General features: G+C 39.1%; 1 protein-coding gene across 5 annotated transcripts in view; it reads right to left on the bottom strand.

Moving 5' to 3' along the window:
- syt1a (synaptotagmin Ia) overlaps positions 1–25,145 on the bottom strand; it is a 212,201-nt gene that overhangs the window by 30,362 nt on the left and 156,694 nt on the right. For 4 of the 5 annotated variants that reach the window (XM_006780865.3, XM_006780868.3, XM_035908624.2 and 1 more), the window contains 3 exons: positions 15,008–15,180; positions 11,058–11,183; positions 1,502–1,669 (listed from right to left, as the gene is read on the bottom strand). In XM_006780865.3, coding sequence (XP_006780928.1) covers positions 1,502–1,669; positions 11,058–11,183; positions 15,008–15,180 — 467 coding nt within the window. The remainder of the gene's footprint in view (positions 1–1,501; positions 1,670–11,057; positions 11,184–15,007; positions 15,181–25,145) is intronic. The other variant, XM_006780869.3, reaches the window with a different exon arrangement.

Raw genomic sequence — 25,145 nt, 5'->3', positions numbered from 1 at the left:
TCACTTTAATGGCTCAGTCACACTGGGGTAAGAATACAATAGCAACCTCTTTGTATCTTGGAAAAATCACTGGGTAACCAGTGATTGATTTAAAAAAAATTTCTTTGCTGTTGGAGACAGATTGCAAGACGTTACAGTCACCAACTCGTCACCCAGAGCTTGAGCGTGTGAATTTGCAATAAAAGTTATTTAAGGGCAGGGCAGAGAACGGAGTGAATATAGTGACAAAGCAGTTTAGCATGAGCATAAGGGGATGACTGTCATGACTCTCGAGTCCAATGTTAAAGTTGTTGCTGTATTTCTGTTGGCCAGCAGGGGGCGACTCTTCTGGTTTTAAAATAAAGGAATTTGTGAAGAAATTAGAACTCCTCACTTATTTTTTGTCCCTATTAAACGCTTTCCTTGTAACTTTATGCTATCAGTCACTAATTTTAAGTCAAATTCAATGGAACATGAACATTTTTTTATTATAGCTAAATTTAGGGAAAAAACGCTAAAAATTGAGCTTCACATTAATTTGCTACAGTTTTTGGTATTTTGTTTCTTCATTGTGCGGCTATCAGCTGAAGTCGGCTCTTCAGTTTTACATTTTAGTTAAACCAAAACTAGCATGCTAATGACATAACAGAGACGCCTGTCTAACCAAGACAGCAAACACAGGGCAAATATGGTCAAGCCTGGTCTAAAAGAAGAAGAGGGTGACAGTTAAAATGTTCTTCTCAATGCTTCAAAACAGCCACCTGTTTGTCTTTGTTTATATGCAATCTATGACATTTAAAAAAATCTTTGAATGAAGAAGGCTATTATTTATTGTTAACCAAATAAAAAATGAAAAACATCTAACTATATCCTGATAAATTGCTGAATTATATGAAAAACAACTGACATATGACTGGATAGCGAGAGGAGTATCTTTTAATAAGACTGTCCTTGACCTTATCTCCCATAAACATCTCTTCTTTTTGACGACATCACCACTTCTTATAATCCCATTTCCTGTTTGTTTCCCCCCACGATGCATCAGAGATTCTGATTTAAGCACTACAAAAACACACACAAATAAATTCTGCATAGATATCACATCACATTATGCTTAACTTACACCAAACACCTGCGCTCTCCGCTCTTGGTTGAATAACAAAACTTTCCCCACTACTGAGCAGGAGCCACACATCCATTACAGCCGAGGCAAGGCCAGGGTGTGGCGGTGCATCTGCCTGTGTTAATCCCAATCACATCGAGCCTCAGTGTGTGTGTGTGTGTTTGTGTGTGTGTGAGTGTAACTGTGCGTGTGAGAGATATTCTGTCAGGAGCTTGTTAATGTGCCAGCTGGTTGCTGTCTCCACACCTTCCCAGCATTCAAGGCTGCATGCAAATTGGATTGCCAGTGGAAGCAAAAGATCTCCAGCAAAAAAAAAAAAAAAGCATTTGTGATGCGCAGATGTTTCTTAAAATTCAGTGGAAGCAGATTAAATGTTGCTTTTATTATTGTAAGGTGCACCTTGAAGGTGAACTGCTCATTGAAGACGGGGTTGAGTGTCTTCCTGTGGACCTTGGTCTCAAATTTCTTCTTCTTGTCAGGCAGCAGGTAGACCTTTACGTATGGGTCAGATGTGCCACCCATGTCCATAGCAGGCAGCTCGGCCGCCTGAATGATCCCCACCATGAGCTGAGAAGGAAAAGGGGACAAGCAGAATCGTGAGCGAAGACCTTTCAGTGCTCATAGATCCAAATCATCATTACTTCCCCTGTCTTCCCACCAACATCCTTATAAAGAAATCATATCTTGGTTAAATTGCCTGTTCATTGCTCTAAGATCTAAAGAAAATGTGATTTTCCATCCTTATCTTTTAATATCACCAGCATCCATTGCTTTATAATGGTGTCCTGAAGATGATTCAAATCTGAAGAGTTCTTAAAGGTCAGCAGGTGTCAGACTTGGAATAAGCAGACTGTTTTTCTTCACATACGGCTGATAATTGATAACCACAATGGGGGGCCTGGGAGGCTGATTGACCTGCCAGTCAGAGCCTCTACTCAAAGGCCTCTCCAGAGGCCCAGCTAGTCAGTCAATCAACTTCCTATCAGGCACCCATCAAGCGGCAATCTGGAAGCCGACCAGGGCACTCAGCCATGGAGCTCTACAGCTGTCAGGAGCTGCATCGGTGTACTACGTGGTGCTACCACTGACGCAGTGGCAAATAAACAGTGACCTCCAGCCCAATCAGCATTAACCACCAGCATGATTTCGTTTTTGTTTGTTTTTTTCTGTATAATATGCTCTACGATTTCTGACAGCAGACTCAGAGCAAAAGCTGAGTTATATTTACATGTGTGGAGACACTGAGATGGAAAAAAATGAAGGAATTACTTCAAATCTAAATAAATCCTGGAAAGAAGCACTTTTAAATCTTTAAATATAAACTTAAAAACTGGGTTTGTTGCTAAATGTTATACTTATTTAATAACTTTAATAACTTAATTACATAAGTTGCACATTTTACATATTTTTTATATACAGATAGATAGATAGATGCTCTTTTGTCTTTTTGTTTCATCAAACCTTTCATCTAGATTTTATGTTTTATGTAATCACACGTATTTAGTCAAGTATGAACTTCCATCACAGGTGAAATATAGATAGGCTTTGATAAATGATTAACTGATTTTGAAGACATGTTTCCAGAAGTGCACACCCCTTTGAGTTTCCTTCTTGAGCCACAGATTGATGTCTTCTTGGGCTTGAATCAGCTACATTACATAGCATAATACTGAAATTTGTTCACTTTTGAATTGTTTAAAATATTTGGAAAAGTTTAGCCGCTCTGAAACACTTTTCTAACAGCTGTAACAACAAATTGTTTTGAATGTCCTACACCTCTGATGCTCTCCTCCAATGCAGAACTGACATTTTAAGTTAGAAGAGCTAATTTCTCAGTCACTTTAATGGCTCAGTCACAATGGGGTAAGAATACATTAGCAACCTCCTTGTATCTTGGAAAAATCACTGGGTAACCAGTGATTGATTTAAAAAAAACATTTCTTTGCTGTTGGAGACAGATTGCAAGAAGTTACAATCACCAACTCGTCACCCAGAGGTTGAGCGTGTAACACCATCATAAAACGACAGCACAGGTTGCCTGTTGGGAGTTAACCTGTCTCCCAACAATCAGACTCAAACAGACTGGCGAAGATTAACAGATAACTGACGTCTTATTTATATATGAGACTAATTACAGCTCTGCAATTAATCCAGATTAGCTTGTCTGTGACATTTCTTTTTGCAATAGGGGGGACTCAACTGGTTGCTAATTGGTTGTATTCTGATTATATTCCTATGTAAAAAGAAGTCGAACGCCTCTGTGCAGTTACATTGCAGTCCTGTGACAACTACGCCACTATTTCTGAATTTGTTTTTCAAATCCATAAAGTTCTGGCTAGACTCTGAATGCAAGCAGTTAAAATGAATTTCCGTGTATGCAGACAGTCACAGATTTTTCACTTTTCTCAGAACATAAATGGGCCGGCTCATACATCAAGTGAGGATGTGCAGGTCTAATATATGTCACAGATGCAAAAATATACTTTAGCTTTAAAAACTGTCTGCTTGCCTCCACACATTATGTATGTATAACTTGATGAGAATTAACTAACTATAACTAATGATACTATTTCTCTATTTCTGCCTTAAAAACAGCTTTTACTCTACAAAATGTTTACATACCCAACAGTACAATGAGCTAAAAAGCTTCACTCTTATTTGTATTTAACATTCTAGATACAATATTTATTCATTGATAATTCAATAAAACATGATTATTGCACAGGTTTAGGTCAGAATGACATCTGTACCATTACTTGGTCCATATTTGCATAAGGACGGTAGTAAGAGTCAAAAAGGTTAAAGCACAAATACTCACATTAACAGACATTTTACATGACAGCAGCAAAATTTAAACAAATACACTGTGGAAAGTTTGGGACTGCTTTGATTGCTGTTCACCAGGTTATGCACAACATTTTCATGACATTTCCAAAAACACACCAGTTATTACTGTGACTTGGCGTCATTTACCTTAACCTAAATGGAACCATGTTGTGCACTGTAGTGCTGTGAAGCAGCACTTGGATTTTAAGTGTAGCAATTTATCCTCCCGCGCTGTCCTGCTGATTTCCACCCATCCATCAACACAGTCAGTGGGAGACACAGCATGTCACACCATCTTTACTGGGAGAGGCACCGACGCTCGAGAAGAGATACAAGCGGGACGTGGCTGGAAATGTTGATGGGCACTTTGCTGCTTCTGCTAATTGTACCTTTTCCAATCCTGTATGACACTCCATGTCTACAGAACAGACTGACAAGACTTGTTTTTTTTATAAAGCTCATTAAAAATCCCACTGTTTAAAACCACACCTCGAAGACAGCTACTCTGGCGTTGAAGGTGATGTCTTTAAATATTTGTTTTCCCCGACTAACAAGGTAGAATTAATAGAAAAAGCACTTTAAATATAGAAAAGCAGAAAATCTTGCATTATCTCTTTTGTGTCTGTAATCATGTATGCATACTACAGTTAGTGTTCTAGTTTTAAAAGGGTAAATAAAAAGTGAATCATTAATAAACAATGTTATTTTCCTTGTGGCTTTCAAGAAACATAAATGCATTAGCATTAGCATGCTATCACAGGAGGTTTCTTCCTGTTAAAAGGGAGATTTTCCTTCCCACTGTCGCCAAAGTGCTTGCTCATAGGGGGTCATATGATTGTTGGGTTTTTCTCTTTATGTATTATTGTAGGGTCTACCTTACAATATAAAGCTCGTTGAGGCGACTGTTGTTGTGATTTGGTGCTGTATAAATAATTGAATTGAATTTATGGAGAAATTTCAGAAGTTAATGGACATTTCTGGTAAATATGCATTTCTCTGTATGTAGACGACAACTGATTTTCAATTTTTCCCAATATATCACAATTAATGGTGTATTAGTGTAACATGGTAGACTAATGTGCCTGTGTTAATTCAGCTCCATATTATTGTGTGAAGTTCCACTGGGTTGGGAGTGGTTTTGTGTGTGTGTCACATTTTTGGTGAGCCAATGGCTAGAATGGGGTTGGACTAATTAGAGGCAGGTGTACTTGATTGCACTGATACACTGGTCTACTTATAGCCCACACTACAAACACTGCTGTGTCGTTTTGTCTCTCTGTGCAGGTATGTAATGTGATGAAATCTGATATGTTTGGGATGGATGGGTTTTGCGCTATGAATTTTATACTGAAGGTGTCATTTTGTCTTTCTGTGCAGGCCAGGGCCTATTACATGCCACAGCCTAAAGGCAGCAGAGTTGCGGAGGCTGGAGTGACCACTGGCTATATGCTTGCAGGGTGGTGGGTCTCCAAGGACAACTTCTAACCTTGTTAAAGGCAACACGTGGAGTGCAACTGGCCGTGTGGCATAGCTGGCTCTGGCCTTGGGACTGTGTGTTTTTATTTGATTCATAAATGGGACACTGGACTGTTTTATCTTTTATCTCTTAATATTTTTTGTCAATAAATTATCTTTTAGAATTTTATTGACTGTTATCTTTTTGCCCACGACTGAGAAGGTTGGTCAGACCTAAAATCTTTCTTTGGGTGTGTTACATTAGTATGATTCCCAAATTGACCACCAAACTGATAGCAGACTCGTATCACTAAATCTCATTGCCGTTTTATCACCTTCTTGATGCCCCAAAGTTGCTTTGAAAACAGCAGCTGACTGTGAGTGGCTGCAGGCCCTGTCAAATTCATTGCATATGGTTGTTTTCCCTAGCTTCACTGTAGCATAACAATTCTGTTTTCTCTTTGTTTACCATGCACCAACTTGCTGCACTTCTCTCAAACTTGACATTTAGATCATATGGACAAATACAGCTAACTGAGTCGCTACTTCAGGCTAGCACCAATAGCAAGTCAACCCCATCATTATAGACTTTCAGGTTAAAGAAGCAAACTTAACAGCAATAAAAAACATGTCTACAGCCCAGTACAACAACAACAACTGAGGTGTGTATGGATAGTTTCTCCCTTCACAACAGCTGTAAGGCTTAAAGCTTTGAGTTGTCGCCTTTTTGATTGACTGCTTTGACTGCCTCTTCAGATGCTGTAACAGTCACAATTGTGTGGTGTCTCTTCAAGACAACCTAAATTAAGGGTTAGTGATGTCACAAGGATGCACCACTGCCCTCTGTTAGAGTATGGGAGAAGCGTGCTTGCATGTGAACACGTGGCCTGAGATGGACCTTAAAATTTCACCTCAATAACTCAAGGTAGAGTTACAGGTTGTAGAAACACTGCAGTTCATTTATGATAAGACAGCAGCCATTCACCCAGGCCTTGTAAGGTTGGTGAAGAGAGTGTTTATTAAAGTACAAGCACTATAGAATTTCCAATACCAGTGTGGTCGTTGTTTTTGACTGTCCTGCTAAGTGTTTCTGCCGCCTCCTCTCAATACAACCCACGTTACTATGCACAGTAGCGAATTGCTGTTAAGCCTACACTAATTTAAATCATTACATTATACATTTGGTTTTTTGGTTAGTGGTGGCTTTTGGAGCATTATCTAAAAATAATTTAGCAGTTACCTCTGTGCATTGTTCCAATACATTTTTTAAAAACAGCTTGGTAACCAAGCCTGCTAACAATTATGGCTCCAAAACACCAGACTGATGACAGCCAAAATTTAAACATCTGACTAACCATTACACCTCTGTGATAAAGCAAAATAACAGTGGCTGTGTGTTTGCACATCTGTGTGGGCTTTTCTATTTAACTATGGGACTCTAGCCCTCTCACAGCAAACGGCTGCTGGTATTAACCCCCTTTTGTTTATATGTTACTCTTCAGTCCAGTGAGCAGATGACCAGAATGGGCACTGGATGGTGATTCAGCTCTTGGCACCTTATCTTCGGAGGGTTTTGTCCCAGTGCATAATGCCTGTGCTGGGACTCCACACACATGCACACACTTCCAAAGAAGCCCGAGACGGATTTGCCGTCCTGAAAAATAGTCCGCTAATGTGCAGTGGCTTTGTGTGTTATTTTGGAAATGAACTGCCTGGGGGGTATTCTGAAATAAATAATAAAAACCCAATAATATGAACGATTTCCTAACTGGACACAATGCCGTATGCCTGCTCTTGACCTGCAAAGAAGAGCAATGAATATGGTAATGATGTTGAAAGTAGGAATGACATTCTAATTCTCTCCCTGCTGTGCTTAGAGGGCTCTTTGTGGTTCATTTGCTGTGTATTTGCCTCATGTAGCCGTGCCGCCTCTCCCTAAATGACTTGGATCTTTTACAAAACCTTTCGTCTCATTAGTGTATAAACCCAGTGTCATCAACACCAGGGGCAGCAGCCATTTGTGGTGGTTAACAGACAGAAACAAAGCTGAGATTCTTTTTGCCACGAGGACTTGACATTAATCTGCAAGTCTTATCCCACTCAGCCTGATCTCCTTGCCTCGGTTTTGTACACAGACACACCAGTGATTCCTTCTTTTTCTTGGCAGGGTGGAACATTTACTGACAGAGTTTTAGGTCACTGGGGGACATTTGAAACACATACAATTAATTAGTTATTAGCGCTTACGGCGGTATCTTAAAGGAGAAGCAGATTTTTGAATATCTGTGACAAATTAGTCAGAGTTGTCTGTGAAGCTTACTGATGACATTTTGTTTCCGGAGGCAAACAACTCCACTGACACGGGACATTTGGGGTTCATAAACATGGCAACAGCATTACTCACAATCCAATAAACTGACTGGCTGGTAGTAGTAGTAGTGTGCTTCCCCCGCTTCAGGAGTGTCAAACATAAGGCCCAGGGGCCACTGGAACACTTGTTGGAAAATTTTAAGGGCATACATTATTTATTTGTAAAAATTTGTATTTTTATGTTTTAATGCTTTTCCTACTGATAAACACTTTATTTAATTAAATGAAATAAAAGTTAAAAAATATCTAATATAGAAATTTACTGTGAAATTTTTTTCTCTACAGACTTTTCTGTGAATCGACAAAAAACACCCTTTCAAATTAATCCCAAATATTTGTGCTCTAAGATTTATTTCATTTCCTACCGACGCATTTCTTTATTATGCAGATGACATACTGCTGAAATTAGACTTCTTTCCTTATGTTGAGATATCTCAGGATTAAATGTGTGGTCAAATGTCTCTACATGGACAGAAATGAGACTTTAACTGGTCCTGCTTAAGATGATAGTAGGCTGTATGTGGTTTGACATCCCTGCTGCACATATCTGACTCGTTATACCCAAGGCTCCAGCAGAATACAAATCTGACTGTGAAGCTAAAAAACAAAGTGAATATCATTCACTATTTAAAGCCTTTTGCCACACAAAAGGTTGATACTGGACTAAGGTGCAAAGGCCTCAAGGAAAACCTACATACTTCATGGGTAGCTTGGCAGCTAGTGTAGATATCCCCCCTGTTCACTTATCCATGCAGGGGGTGTATAAAGCAAACTCATGATAGGAGGATTGTCGTGCCTGCTGTTAGAAGTGTGCTGAATTTTTACTTACCTCCATAACAACTGTACTTATATTTCTAATTTTCTAATTTCTAATAATCTCCTGAAAGATTTTCTCCTGCAGAAAGGACCCTCTTCTTTCACTAACTCCATAAATGTTACGAGAAATTATGCTCGAGTATATAAAACTTCAGTTTTAACATATTGCCACAGATATTGCCACCACACCAGCCCTCTTCATGCCCTCCTTCACTACATCCATGACCCTCCTCTGTGGTTTTCTTCTTTTCCTCCTGCCTGGAAGCTATAGCGACAAAATGATAATGGCTTAAAAATATAGCATCAATCCACGATATGATGCAAACTGTGTTTTTTCCATATGTGACATTGGAGGTGACAATTACTACCTTCATACTTATTTCTAACCAAGACTGCCAGATGCGTTTGGGGGTGGGGATTGCCCCACCTTCACTTTACACCATTGTTCTACATTTTCTAATAAGCGATCCAATTTTCAATTATTCGTGTCCACTCAGTTCAGTGCAGACATTATGAAGTCTTTTTGTGTTGTGTTGACTGTTGTTTTTCCACTCCAAGGGCCCCTGAAATTTAACCGACTTTAATCGCCAGTCTGTCGCAGGGCTGATAAGCGGAAGCGAATGAATGAATAGATTTTTTTATGCTATTAATTTTTTCTAAAATTTTACGTAATAGATTTTGTATTCAGTGATCTTAAAGTAATAAAAGAGTGTTTTTTGTTTTGTTTTTTTGTCTTGTTTTTTTGTCATTTCTGCACAAATAGATGCACTTTTGTATGAATGCTTTTACACCTTAGCATGTCACTTTTAAGAATCTGTAACTTCCCCTTTCTTTATGTACATATGCGTACATAGATACAGTGAAATGTATACTTATGATAAGGCTCTAAAAACAATCTATACATTAGAAAATTGATGTATCTCTTGATTGAAACCCCTGAGGATCACCACCTTTGTTCTTATTCCCTGTTTTATCTGAACTCTGTGCATTAACTCTGTTTTCTGTAAATTGTGTTTATTTATTTATTTTGCACATTTAAGGGTATTTGTGTGTTAATTTGCATGATTTTGTCCCCACTGTGAAGAGAAAGATGGTGGTGGTGGCTTGTAGGTAGGTGAACCCATCTTTCTATGGCAAGGTTACTTTTTAAAATCCCTGCTTTCAGCCTCTTCAGACGGTAATTTTGATTTTACTTTTTGAACCCCCACCACCCACCCACTTACCAAATGAAACTGCTGCCTGCGTAACTACAAACTATCCCAAAACTAGATGCTTCTTGTGTTTGCTTTTAAAAGCAATATGCCAGTAAAACAGGAATTTCACACACAGCATTTAGCCAATCACCTGTACCAGTTCTCCCAGGGCAGTTTTTTGGTACTCATGTTGATTGCCTGGCAAAAAAATAAATAATACAAACTCCTGAAGGCCACTGTGCCTCTGCACTGTGTCCCTAGTGGGGCTAAAAGTGGGTCAGATAAACTGCTGCCTCCCCTCAGGTTTTTAGCTCTGCTTGTTGTGAGTTTCACCGGCAGTGAGTCGAGCCCGGCTTTTCTCAGGTCACCGTCACAAAATGTGAAAACTGTCATCCATTCATTACGCTTGAGCTCCACTGTGGAGCTTATTACCTGTGTAATCAAGAACCTCATAGAGACCTGTCAGCGCCTCCCGCTACATGACAGATCAACTCTGTGAAAAGCAATATTGTCCACATAATATCCCTCTTTTATGAAATGACTGCTTCTCTAACAGAAATAAGGGGCTGGTTGACTGAACACAAATAGCATCTGCACAAACATAATTGTATTAGCACCATTACTGTCTTTTGTAATCTGTGAATTGATGAATATTTCACAATTTTAACACAAACAATTGTTGAATACAAACCTGAGAGAGACGTAAGATCTGGGCGAGCATTTTTTGTGAAAAAGGTAGAGGTTCCAACACCGGCGTGTAGAGGAGCATTGTGTGTTACCAGCTAATCTCTGGCTGTCAGTTCTGCTTAAAATGGGGAGTTAGCTAGCCCAGTGAGGGACAGTGTGTTCATGCACCGCATCTATTATCTGTCACACAACATCTGGCACCAGGAAGTTGATGTGCTTCCTCATTCTGCTTTTTAAAACTCAGTCGCTGGGAAAAAATAAAAAAATAAAGCAGATGGATATCTGCAGGGGCTGTATTCAATCAAGTAGAAAGAAAGAAACAAATACAGAGACAAACTAAATCCCAATAGTATACTGTATCTTTACCGGGCTCGATGGCAAATGCACAAACTCGACCACCATGATATATCCCTGTGAGATTGCTCTCAAGCTTCGATGATCAAGCAACTATGAGAGGAAAATGTTGTGCAAAACCTGGTTTGGGTCCTGTTTATTCTCTGGAGAGATGCAAACTTGGACCTCAGAGGCTGGGTGTGGCCATACTTACAATGAAGGATCTTTCTCAACAACGACACACACTGAGGGAGATTTGGAGAACAGATCCTTACCGTATTCTCTGTGAAATTGTAATCCAGGGAGTACTGTAATTTGCCCAGTTTCTGGTCCTCCTTGGGCTCTGCCTCTTTCTCCGTTTCAGTCAGCCCTGTCTCCGCATCCTCCTCATCCTTCAAGGCCTGAAGGAGACACCCACCAAGAGTCAGTGTCGCCTGTTTGCCGCTGGTGCTAGCACCCTGCCAGCCATTCCCCGCCCAGGTCCTGCCACCGGACCTACTCCTGTAAAAGCTCCCACTTGTTTTATGGTATACAAGGGAGAGGGGAGGGGGGAGGGAGCAAGCACTAAAACACCATAGCAGTTAACACCAGGACATGCTGTGTGATGCACTAAAACCCCGGGCCTGGTCCCCCGATGGTGCTTTTCTATCAATCTCTGGGTTTTTCAGTCTGAAGGGGGGGAAAGATCAAATGATGGCGCCAGAAATGAGAATGGCCAGGCATTAGTGGAAGAAGAAGGGTGGAGGGTGGAGAGAAATTAGAGAGAGATGATAAAAAGAGGCAGACAGAGAGAAAGAAAGAGATGCCTCTAGAAAAGATCATAGTAAGACAATTCCCTTGATGTTATTTCAGGCAGATCAAGTCTCTGGCAAAAACACATATCAACTGGGAACTGTCCGAAGTGGCAGAGAGTGAGAAGTGAAGTTGCCCTTTCCTAGACTGACACTGAGGTGAGGATAGCAGGTGGTGGCTCTGGTGATAGTGAAGGGGGTGTGGGGGGTGGAGGAGTTTGTTATAAGAACAACATGCGATTGAAGAGGCAAAGACTAGGTCTCAAGGTCATTCATTCAGCATCAAAAGTTGCCTTCCAAGAAGTCTCTTTCACTAGGCATGCAGAGCATTCTCTGTTGTACAAAACAGTGCTCTTATGTGAGTCCCCATTCCCAAAGTTTGGTTACATCCTCAAACATACAGTCGCATTGTCATCATAGCCCTAAAGGTTGAATGTTACCCCCTACGCCGATGGTAGCTAGAAGCATCATGCCAGCGGTGGGTGGGTAGATGTTGGTTAAAGGGGTTGTAATGTACCTCCCTGCTCCAGTTTGTCAAGTTGTGAAAGCAAAAGGCTGAACAACACTGATTGGTTTTAAAATTTGCCACTGAGCCACCTGGTCTCTGTCTTTGGTGAGCAAATCCAGTTGGGGCCTTTTTTTTTCTTTCTTTTTTTTTAAAGACAGAAAAAGAGAAGCTGGTAAAATGATTGAGGAAATAATATTCCCTAATTTAACGAAACTGTTTCCTTTAAACCAACTTGTATGCGACTTTGCTACACCTGGGTTGACAGATGTGGTTGCAGATACTGTGAAGCTTCCTTTTCATCACTAAGCTTCAAAAGAGCTTTTACTTGTAGAGCCTCTCAATCATTCTAGTTTGCTTGCCACCACTCGTTTGAAATGCAAATGAAAGATTCAAAAGGCAGGAGACTTTAGCTTGGCACGAGGATCAGTGTGGTTCAACCTTATCAATGCGCACCCAGTGTTTCTTTCATACATATATATGTGCATATGCAGCTTGTACACACATATATGCAATCGATATACATGTACTGTATGCATAGTTACATATATTTGGTTCTATGGGAGTAGTAGTTGTTTTCAAGAGGCTACAAAAAAAACGTCAGAGCAGCAGGCTTAAGAAGATCCAACAGCAATTAGGAACCTACCGCCAGTGAACATCCCGAACAGTCATCAGACACAACACAGATAAGGAGGACATAGAAGGAAGAAACACAAATTAAAACAACCACACACAGGAGTTAACACACCAGAGTCTGGGCACACCAGGAGAAATGACCGCCTGCCTCGAAAGTGGCAGATTCACCAATCTCAGAGATTAGCTATTAGGGTGTCCAGTAACTGATGTCTTTTATTTTGATTAAAGCCTCTTTAGCTATAATTTTAAAAGCTGGATGGTACAAAGACCGGAAGACTATTGGACATTAATGAAAACTCTTGTAATCTAACATGCTGCAGCGCTGCGTCGGATTGAATGACCTTGGTGGTTAATAAAGTTTTCCGCACTTCACTATTATCTAAGAAAATAAAAGACTCCTTAACATTTAAGTTATAATTAGCTCTTTTTCAAAAAAGAAGTCAGTCAAATGAACTAAGAAAACAATGTCAGCGGTTTCCGTCTACGTGGGTCCGACAGCAAGGGTGTTGCAGCAAATTAAACACACTGTGTGCACGATTCCACCGAGGACGGCAGTGTAATGACGCTCTGCTGGTGCATTTAGTGTGCTAACTCCATTTCAAGTGTCAGCGTGTCACCGTTTCCTCATTCTGTGCAGTTGAAAAGTAAGAGTTTCGCCATTTGTGTATCATTTGGTGACGTCATTTCTCTGGGTGGATACCACTTCATTACACAGCAAACGTTACTCACACTCTTCAACAAGTGAGCAGGTCCTCATATGACCAAAACCATAAAAAATATTCAAAGAATGAATGAAAAGCACAAAAATTATAAGCAGGAGAAACAAAAGAGACTGAAAGGTTCTCTTAAATCTGAAGCCACCTTAAGTGACTTTAATTTCCTTTAGTAAAAAAAAAAAAAGAAAAAAGGCTGAATGCAACTCTTTGGCTGCAATAAACACATGACACACAGAAAATATATGTGGTACAGTAGCAGCTCTTGCACCAAAAAATGCAACTTATTGAGAGCTATTCACTGTTATTAGTCACGTAACTGCTGCACAGTCCTGGATGGCAAAACACTGGAAAATCCAAAGAACTGCAGCATAAAATGTCTATATTCCATCAGTTTCAAGCCACAAATAGTTGCTAAAAACAGTGGCAATGGTTTAAATCTATCGTAAGGAGAGTCCTTCTCCTTAGACTGATGTGTTTAGATTTTTGATGTGGCAAACTGTTCTGCTGTTCCAAGGCTGGTTTATACTCAGTTGTGAACACAGCTGGAGACGCAACGGGTAGTCATTACTACCTTAACTGTTTTACTTCTTTCGAGTCAGCTTAAAGGCTGTTTACTTAGGCACAGGTGTAGCTGTTAAATACTTCTCAGGTAAATTCACACGAATTTATGTAACAGGGCCCTGGTGGACTTGCTGGACGTAAAAAAAATAGCTCGAGAGGTGAATAACACTGTGTCATTGTAGAGTCTTTACCTCACGATATAAAGCACCGTGAGCTCTCCGATGTTGTCATTATTATTATTATTATTGAAAGAATAGAATTGAATTTATTGCTTCATTGGCAAAACAATAGTGAGTGTTACTAAACCAGGTCATAATATATACACATAATCCCTACGGCCTCCGTTTCTACTCTTAGCTCTGTATAGTACTAAAGACAGGAAGGGGCTGTCAGGAACAAATCCCTAACTGTGAACATTGGTTAAAGAAGGATTATTCTTAAATGTAAATCATGCCAAACTATGGTAGTAGAGCTCAAGATTAAAATATATCACTGGAAATTTAGCGTACTATGTTTAAAAGGCACAACCTGCTGGACAAGAAGGATTGAATGTGGTTGGAATCCGTGTAATACCGTTAGCTTTTCTAGCCACTGTAAACAAACTGAGTACCTCCTGCATCCAATTAAAAAAAATAACAACTTATATTTGGGTGGAAACAGCTAGAAGACAGCAGGGAAAAAAGTTTTGTTTTGCCATCCAGGTGGGCGTTACTATGATACTATGATGTTACGTGGAAACTATGTATATAGTTGAAAATGTTCTCTTAACAAATCAATTTGGTGAACTAATTTGTAATCATACAGAATCAGATTTCCTAAAATTGTAAGAAAAAAATATATATATATATTTTAAACACAGCAAAAAACATGAAACAGTAAATATTACTGGATTTATTTATTTTAAACAGGATTTATGAATCAAATATTTTGGCATTAAGCTTCAAAGCTATTCAATTAGGATTGTTGGGATGGTAATTTTTCAGAATTTTAATAACAAAAGTTAAAAAAGTCGTTACCTCGGTTTTGGCCCCATCTATGACGTCCTTCATGTTGATGGCATTTTTGCCCTTGTCTTTGCCCTTCTTTTTGTTTTTCTTCTTGAATATCCATTTTTTGCAGACACAGAAGCAGCAAGCTAACACCAGGATGATGGCCACAAAGGCAATCGAGACAATGGCCCACGATGGCACTGTGAGAAGGACAAACAACAAAGAGATGTTCAGAAGTAGGAGTGAATCTTGGAGGCAAGTGAAAAACATTTCAGTGAACACTCTGAACCAAAGACCTGAAAAGCAGAGATTGTACCAAATTACATGTGAGATAAAAGCAGGAAAAGCGTGTGTGACTACAGAGTTGGTACAACAGATCAGCACTAAGTCCATCAAAAAGTGTCAAGACTCCTAAAGATCGGACCTGACTGAACGGCTTCAGCCAATTTAGTGGAAGTAACAGATGTTGGCATTTTCCACTTGCCATTTAAACAAAAGATTCTCAGACAGCTGACACTTTCACGGTAATCACCGGCAACACAGAACTTGCTTTGGAGCGAGAGCTGTGGTGAATTGGCAGGGTGTGCCGGAGAGGCATTAGCAGAGGTGTGACCATGACAATCCCCTGATGCAGTAAAACCAAACGGGTTCACGGGGTGGCGAGGGGTTTGCTTTCACATTGTTCTCATGCTCTAAGCTTTCATATTACCTTCAAAAAATTTAATTAATCTTTTGTGTTTGGATTTAAGGCTTTGGGTTTCTTTTTAAATTTTTCCCAGAAACACTGCAGCTTTAGACAGAAACTTTCCTCCAAGGGAAACCTGCTGAGCCTAATCTCAGCGGTTACATTAAACCTGAACATTTTTAAGATGAAAGGCTGGAGAATAACTTTTTGGACCAGGCTGTCTTCCTTTTTAATTTAAAGTTGTTGTTGTTTTTTCACCTGTAAGTCAAATTTACAATGGACTAATTTTGACCTTTTCAAAAGAAAAAGAAAGAAAGAAATACAATAATAATAATATAGCATTTTTCTAAGTCTATCCCACTGTGAAAACAGTATAATAGTCCATCAATGGTTCCATTGACCCTAATGTTTGTACCAGCAGGAATAATAAAGTTTATTTTATTACATATGTCATTGCTTGTTTGATTCTTTTTTGCACAATTTGGGATTTTTATCCTGATATTAGATTGAGAGATTGAGAAAAGTTTATCCGAATCAAATTCTTAATTGTAATTTAGAGACACAAACAGGGCTGACGACACACCAGAGGACTGCCTCTGTGCTGAATTAAATAAAACAATAACAGCTCAGTGTTAGTGTTAATTGTTTTAAGAAGTAAATTAACTTTAAACCAGAAGCTGATCCATAAAGTTAAAGCAGTTGTTCACCCTCCCACAGGTAACCTCTACTGTAACATCTGTTTATGTAAACGTGCTACCTAAAATGTCCCTATGGAAATAACACATTGAATAGGAATAATTCTCAATTTTGCTGCTTTTGTTTTTCATATTTTTTATATAGTTGATGCTACTTTGAATCTTGTTAGTGTGAAAATACAAAAACATAACAAAAAGTAGCCAATTAGTGTAAAAAACAAGATGATTTTCCACGTTTTTGAGTCAGCAACCACCACTGTTCTGTTCAGATCAAATGTTAGCACTAGACAAAAACAAAAACACCATGACAATATTACATGCATCATAAAAAAAGTAGTGAAGTAAAAACACTGTTTTGCAGAAGAAAAACAAAAGACCAAAAAAATGCTATTTTTTGTATCTAATCACTGAGATTTAACGTCGTTTATGAGTCTGTTTCCACCACTTGAGCCGCTCTGATCCTCAGTGGTGCTTCTGGATGGTTCATCAAGACTATTTTGAAAGTTTCATGTTGGGCAAAGTATTTAAAATAATACTTCTACGTCACACTTCCGTGAGCCCTTCTTGGCAGTTACTAGTTTAATCACTAATTAGTGATTAATTATCGCCTAGATCTGATTATGGCAGCAGAATTAGAGTAAAATAACAAAAGAAAACCAGCAGGAGCAACAACAGAAACTTAATTAATTTAGTGTCACCTAATGATCTTTATGCAAGTTAAAAGTTTGGAATCGAGAGTTTCGAGTTTGTCCTTACTGCCCTTAAAACTCCCTTTGAAAAAGCGATTTCTTCACAGCACACTTGCAGCTACTGTTGTTCAGTTATGATTAAAACCGTTCCTAACACGACAAAAAACAAAACAAAATGCACTTTCACTGAGGTGACATACGAGTTGTTACTTTTCGCTCCACCATATGCTACTGGCCTGCACTATAAGCCTGACTGGAGAAATTGGACAAGCAGCAATCAACACTGTCACACTGTCAGACGCTCGGCTCAACAGCACAGTGACAGCCAGCTGCAAACACGTTGACACCTATCTCAACTATAGCCAGCAGTCAGCTGGCGCTGCCTGGTGCGGACACACAGGGATACAGTGTACACCACACAAGCATAACGATTGAAGGAGAAGTGGGCGGTTTTTAAGGACCGGAGGGACAGCAGCCCAGATGCAATGAAAATAATGAGAGGCCTCACAACAGACTTCCCTGTTCAGCTGTCACAATCACTGCTCCTTAACTTTACTCAGCAGATACCAAACACCTGGCAGCCCACTCCTCATTTTAACACTGAGCAATAACAAACTGTTTAAGGAGCATATTTTCTGCATATTTTCTGTGTTAATTCAGGCCGGCCACAAAGCCAAGCTCAGCTGCAATCAGGACAGATGGGCTAATCTTTACAACAAATACAGTTGCTACACATCTGTAAGCTGCTTTGCAACCCACTCCCACTTAACCTCTGACCTAAGTCATATCTGTTGTCACTGATGCCTGTTCTGTTCTTGCTGCTGTTCTCCACACCTTAAGTGTTCAACACCACCAAGAGCTCACAAAACACATCCTTACAACCAAATATAAGAAAGAAATTGGGGGGGGGGGGGGGGGGGGCACCAGACAGATATAATACTTGCCATTCTCTTAAATCCTACAAAATAATAGAAAACATCAGTCAGCCCTTTGAAGACTTTATCTGGAAAAACTCCAGAATGACCCATCAAAACGGAAAAGCCTATTACAAACTCTCTCTGGGGTTTTGCTCACCAACATTCAGCTGCAGTTCCTTTGCTGAGGTCCAAGGGGGAGGGGGGGAGAAAGGGAGAGAGGAGGGAAAGAAATCGATTCTTTTGACAAAATCAATAAGCACTCTCCTCCAAGGAAAAACGGTGAGTGATGCTCTAAAATAACTTTGGGATCTACAGCTTTGGCCTTGCCTTGGAGCAGCGTGGTAATAGAGGTGAAACTGGATAGGCCTCGTTTACAATGAGCCAAATAAAACCAGGAGTATTTCCTTTACAAACTTGACACCGTGCACGGAATAAACTCTTGAGCCGGGAAGTGTTCGCTTTCTCACTCAAGACACACAAGACTGTTTTTCTATTGGGAATTTGTCAGTCTTGTTATATTTATGAAGCAAGAAGATTCAAAGGAATTAATTACACATCACTTGTGAAGAGAGCATACTCTGAAAACCACACCCAGTTGAGAGGCCCACAATACCCAACTATGGGCAGTAACCATGGGTGAGCTGGCCGACTGGGAGAAGTGGGATACTTCCTCGTGACCTGGGGGGTAGCATTGTGGCATGCTGTGAAGAATCAATGGATCGCACAGAATCCACGCATCACGCGCAGCTCACTTGGCCACAGACTGTGTCCTCTCACTGTGGTCTCCACACAAGTGCACATGCTAAAGACATCTCTCCCTCTCTGTAAGGAAAGTAACGCGAAGCAGGAAATATCAGAGACGTTGATAAGATAAAAAGGAATGATGAAAGCGGGAGGGAGAGAATGAAAATTAGTGCAAGTTACGAGTTTAAAATAGGAGCTAAAACACTATTTGGCTGTTCCACATTCTTGCAGCTCATGACTGCTTTCAGTGAACGTGTGCATGAAGTTTTCTGGCTGGTAAGTGTGAACTCGCTGTATCTTAGTCACTGTTTAAAAAGTCTAGTTTATTTCTATTGCTCCTCTCTCTTTATATATGTGTATGTGCAATGACTGGTGTATTCCTAGTGAGTTTAAATGGTGCATCCACAACCACTGCATACGTAATGTTGTTATATATACATAAGCATATAATACCCCAACAATTTATCTTTTTTGTATTGTTTATGCACAGTTAAGGGTACTTTCCTCTTCCTTATAATGTTATTAGTGTAATTTACAAAAATGTGACTAATAGCCCAGCCCCAATTATTGTTTGAATCGACCCCTTAAGCCTTTATCTTTACCCTAACCATATCAGGGGATTACTTTATCTTCTTAGTATATTGATCATAGCATTTGTATGTATATACCAATCACACAGAAATCATCCTGCGTTCACTTTTCTCTTAACTGTACTATATTAAGGGCTTAAAGTGTAAGTAACTTAAGCCATTTGGCACTACTCAATGGTAAAAAGTGCACATTGTAGCATTTTTAATCTAGTGAGTGCTGTTTAATAATTCTCCAATTACACCTGAATAAATTATTTGTTTACCCCTAAAAATTTAACATTCATATTACATTTCTTCCAAAACACACCTTTGTAATGACTGCCTAATTGGAAAAGCTGGACCAGCGGCATTTATGTTTCATGATATGCTGCATGATTAAATCTCAAGAGAAATACAGTACAGTGCAACGGTTTTGAGCAATACTTTGCCTCCAAGGAGACAGACTTTCCTGTAATTTTTAAAAGTGGTCTTAAGGAATAGTTCTCCACGCTTTCTTAAGTTCAGACTGAATTTCTTGTTTTCATTCAGTTCCTTGTACTTTACCTTTGTCAGAAGAAAGGTTTTTGTGTGTTTTGTTTGGTTGTTAAGACCCTTAAATGATTCATAGATCATTGTGAAGCTTAAAAAAGCCACCTAACTAAAGGGATGAACCAGTGTTGTGTCTACATGTAACAGACACAGACAAGAAACTGGAAGAAGGTATGCCAAATTAATGGAACTGAGCTGAAAAAAAAGTGGCAACAGATCCAGATAAATTGCTGCTTGATTGCTGCTTAAAACTATAATCAGTGAACAATAAAACATCATCAGTCATGGACTGGTCTCCCCGGACCCTGGAACAATGCTATCCAAGCAGTGTGGGATCATCTTAATAGAGAATGGACAAAAAAGGCATCCAACATCCCAAGAAGAGCTTCGAATGTCTTTTGAGAAGCCTTCATAATGTGATCATGCCAAATATTGACTTTCAAACTGGTTAGAATTGTACAAACTCACTATTTGCCTTATATACTGTATTTCTATGTATGGTTGCAGATGTTTCAATAAATCACTGCACCTATTTCCCCCTTTTTTAAGCAAAATATAAAGAAATTAAACATCTTTTGCAAGTTGTACCTTTATAGCAGGAGTGTGGGAACTCCAGGCCTCATGGCCCGGTGTCCTGCAGGTTTTAGATGTGTCCTTGATCCAACACAGCTCATTTAAATGGCTAAATTACCACCTCAACATTTCTCGACGTTCTCCAGAAGTTTGGTAATGAACTAATCATTTGATTCAGGTGTGTTGACCCAGGGTGATATCTAAAACCTGCAGGACACCGACCCCTGAGGCCTGGAGTTTCCCACCCCTGCTTTATAGTTTGCTAGAAGCTTATGAGAATATATAGTGGCATTTTTTAGCATCTGAACAGGTACTTCTATCTTCCATGTATAAATGCAAACAGAAAGTAAGCTAAGGAGACAGTATTGTAATGGAAGTGTCAGAGATGTGACAAGTCTGTATTACAAGCTGGCAGATCACAACGATAACAATAACTAAAACTAAAAATGTGGATTTTTCCCCAAACGGAAGCAAGACTCATATATATACAGAGTAAAATCTTTTTCCCGCCCAATTCCAAATGCTTATTGTCATTCTGGCATTTCATCGACACTCAAAATGCCTGATGGAATGTCATTTAGGCGCTAACAGTCCAATCAACGCATGAAACCAGCCCTTATCTTATTCATCAAGCATGCGTCTTCCAGTGAAAGGCACTTCTGTGTTCCTTAATTAAAGGAACCTGAGTCCCAGAAAGCAATAAAAGCATTTCCTAATTAACTACATTGTGTGAGTGTCTTTTCTCAAGAGAGAAATAGAGCGAGAAAGTGAAAGGGAGAGAGCAAGAGGGAGTGTTGCCAGCACACGCACTTCAACACTTCAACTCCCAACACTTATCTCTCGTTCCGCCATGCGACATGGCATGGAAAATGGAGTTTCTCTAATGGGTGGGTTGCGCATGATGAGATCCATGTTTGCTGTTCCTGAAGGCTGAAATCACTTTTCAGCTCCGTCAACAGAACAGCATGCCGGTAAAGCAGAGCCCTAAACAGTGAGACACCTTCAAAGTACTTTAGACACTGAGTCATGTAGTTCATCTTTGTACATCTGCCTTCACATCTCTAATCATTAACCAGATGAAAATGAAGATGTGCAGATTGTAAATTTTGTTAAATTTTTGAGATTTGTTTAATCCTATCAAAGGGCTCTGAGTGACAGATCTACATCCTGCTAGAATAGTGAAACATAATCTGGTACAAAACTTGAGCTCAAAATATTCTGATGATTTCTCTGACACATTACCATGCTGGGTTTTAAGAAGATATTATTAGAGATCATTTTTTCGCAGTGAAACGAAGTCAAAGAGCAATAACCTCAACATAAAAGGAAAAACTCATGCTTCACTGGCTGACATTTACACACACTGTAGGTGTTCTAAAACTGACTCCATAGAAAGGAGTATAAACTACTGCAGGACTGTGAGTCATTCTTGACAGTATGTGGTGGTTTGCTACAGTGAATAGCAACAATAGAGCCTCATGAGAAAAGAAAAATGCATATCAACTTTCTGTAAATGCCTTTAGCTAATGCATTCTAATTGTATGTTTTAGGGCTTAAGTGCTTTTTCTTATTTTCTTTCATATGCATTTGCATATACTGTAAACATAGCCACAGTTTCAAATGTAAATGTCAGCGTATGCACAAGTAATTCCTGTAAGTCAAAACTTCCAGACAGGCTCTGTATGATATCGGTTAAAATGAATGTCCCCAGTTTGGTCACACTGGCACAGAAGCCCCACCCACCTTCTGTTCAAACCTGTTGCTTATGAAGGACAGCCAATTAGAAGAAAAGCGACTAAAAGGAGCAGAAGAAGCAGTCTGCATATGAACTGAGGAACTGTGCCGTCCAGTGTGTGATTTTGAATCATGAAAAACCATTGTAGTCAGTCTACAAATAAAGACAATTAAAGGTTAACGGACTGATTCGTAAATAATTTTTTTCTATGCTGCCTGTGCATTCAAGGCACAGGATCTCCTTTACTGTTGTGTTTCAATAATGCTAGTCCTATCAGAGCCATGGCTACAAAAAGTAAATGTACATTTTGAAAGTGACACAAAAGCACATCAAACTAAAGAAGTTGTTCAAAATAAATTTTTTTAAAAAAAAACCAAAACAACGAGAAAAAACAGGGGAGAGAAACAAAGGCAGACAAATAACAAATCAGTATTTAAAAAGCACTTTTCACAGATGTGTAGTTTCAAACCACTGCACAATCAAAATAAAAATGAGCAGTAATCACAACAAAACAATATAAAATTAAAATGCAGTCAATAGCAATACAAAACTATCATCACAAATCTCAACACAAGCTTCGTTAAAAAGAAACAGTAATGTAAAATATATTTTTGATGAGAGTCAAAGCTAAGAAAAGAATCAAATATTACACCAAGATCATGAATGCTTTATATAACAGATGAACAGAAGGAAGCAAACGTTTGATATTTGGATCTAGTTCAGGAGGAGCGATAATCGTCACCTCAGTCTTGTTGGAATTTAACACAAGATAATTATTGGATAAACAGTCATCTAGGTTGGACAGATGGTGAGGTCTAAAACTATTATACAGTCGATCATCATCGGCATAAAAATTATAAGAAATGTTATTAAAAGATCAAGTGCTACCAAGTGAAGGAAGAATGTAGAAAGAAAATAATACAGGACCTAGGACTAAACCTTGCAGAACCCCACAGGTTATGGAAGTAGGGTCCATAGACTATGGGCTATTTGTATGTATGAGGAACTGTAAGGAGGCAAAGTATAGGCTGAAACCATTAGGCCGAAGTAAACACTCAAGTCAGTGCTTGTGATTACACCAGAAGTTCTCCACATCACCTAAAAATATGCAATATTTTTTGGAGTCCACATCAAGGTCCACAGAGCAGATGAGAATGATGGGAAGTTATATTATGTTAAATCAGTTAAATTATGGAGCATCCAGTCAATTACCAAAATAATATTGTGAAGACTAAACTAAAGGAGGGAACAAAACCTCATCAGAGATACTACGTTAAAATCCAGTAATGTTACTAAACCAGTGGATTCTCCATGGAGAAACAAAGAACCCAACGACATACAAAAAAATTAATTAACAAAATAAAATAGGAAGTGACTAGAGACTGACATGAGACTGGAAGACAGAAATACAAGGAAGGAGACACAGCGGTGCACAGAAGACAAAGAAAAAACATCAGAAACACAGGAACAGAAACTACAGACACTGACCATGAAAGTTTGAGAATAATTAAAAATTATTAAGAATTATTATTTATTACAACTTGTTTTGTTTTTCAAATTATAGATGCCATTTATATATGCAATACATTAATACATGGCTTATTACCAACATTTTGTTTACACTCATCTTTTGTTTGAAATCCTTAACTTCATGCACATGTTCTGCTGTACGTACAGAAAATAAATCCATAAATATAAATACATTTATTAGATTAGACTATGCAATTTTGGGAGAATTTACAGTGGGACTGTTGCTACTGGCGGGCTCGGTCTGCAGTTTTTCTCTGGTGCAGCTAACAAGTTAAAGGTAAAGAGGCTGACTAACAAAGTTGAAGAAAGATGGCTCATAAACACAAGTGTACAGTACTGTACCTGCAATAGCAGCTATCATGTACCTAATGGAATTGATCTAAATAATAGTGAGAATTTCTGTCATACAACTGTTCTTATTGAAAGTTCAGTCACCCTCACGTTTCCTTTGCTGTAGTAAAGATATTTGCTATGATGTCTCTGTTCTGACTCATTCTATAATTAAAAGGGCTTCTGTTGAATTCATCTCTTTGCTCCTTGGAAATACAAAGCACTTTACATTAGAGAAAGAAGCTTCACAAATGGACAGAGCTGGAGCGATAGATTTAAAAGGGTGGGGTGTGTATGCCAGTTTTATATTGCATCTGTGTTATAGCCACACTAATCCAATAAGACAGGACCCTGTTGGTCAATTAACCTTGGTATTATATCTTGTTATGCCTACGAGTCCATGCCCTTTTCCCCGCTGTGGCTCGTTTAAGGAAACAATACATCTGCAGCAGGGAGCATCATCCAGCGTTCTGCAACAATGACTCCCTATGCAATAGGTGGAAGCTGATTAAAATGAATCCTGCACTCAGAGTACCTTTATATGCGATTTAATTTAAAATCAGCAAGTCTACATCTTTGTAATTTGGTCAAATTAGGAAATGCTTTTCTTTCCTGCCTTTTATTCAGTTTTCTACAAGAAAATTCTGATCCACTAACATAAAACAAGCATTGATGGGTGCCAGACTCTATCATTGTTTACTCTTCAGAATTATTTGATGTCTCTAGATGTCTTTGGCTTTCCTTATTTCTGCCAAACCCCAGAACAAGCTGAACCCCACCAGTTGGCAGGATTGGTCCCTCAGGTATCTTATGAAACTATTTTTGAAGGTTGTCATATTGTCAGCACATATCCTGATATCAAAGATATAGCGAAGCCATATGCTTACATTCGCCAGCACACACAATAACATGATAAGCCCAGGCATGTCTGAGAGTGAGAGTCGCATATCAGCTTACATAATGAAACAGGAGCTACTTTGCTAAACAGGTCAGAAAACAGTTGAAACAACAAACCTGTTTCACCATTTGAGGGAAGAACAGATGAAATCAGGAACAATCAGAACAAGAGGGAAGACATGCTAGCTGCTTTTGATGTGATGAAGGTGGTGATGAATCACATTTTCTTTAACATCCAATGGATTGCAGGGT

Source organism: Neolamprologus brichardi, chromosome 17 (assembly GCF_056152115.1).
Source record: "Neolamprologus brichardi isolate AB-2024 chromosome 17, ASM5615211v1, whole genome shotgun sequence".
Taxonomy (NCBI): Eukaryota; Metazoa; Chordata; class Actinopteri; order Cichliformes; family Cichlidae; genus Neolamprologus; species Neolamprologus brichardi.
This window is presented reverse-complemented; position numbering and strand designations above follow the sequence as displayed.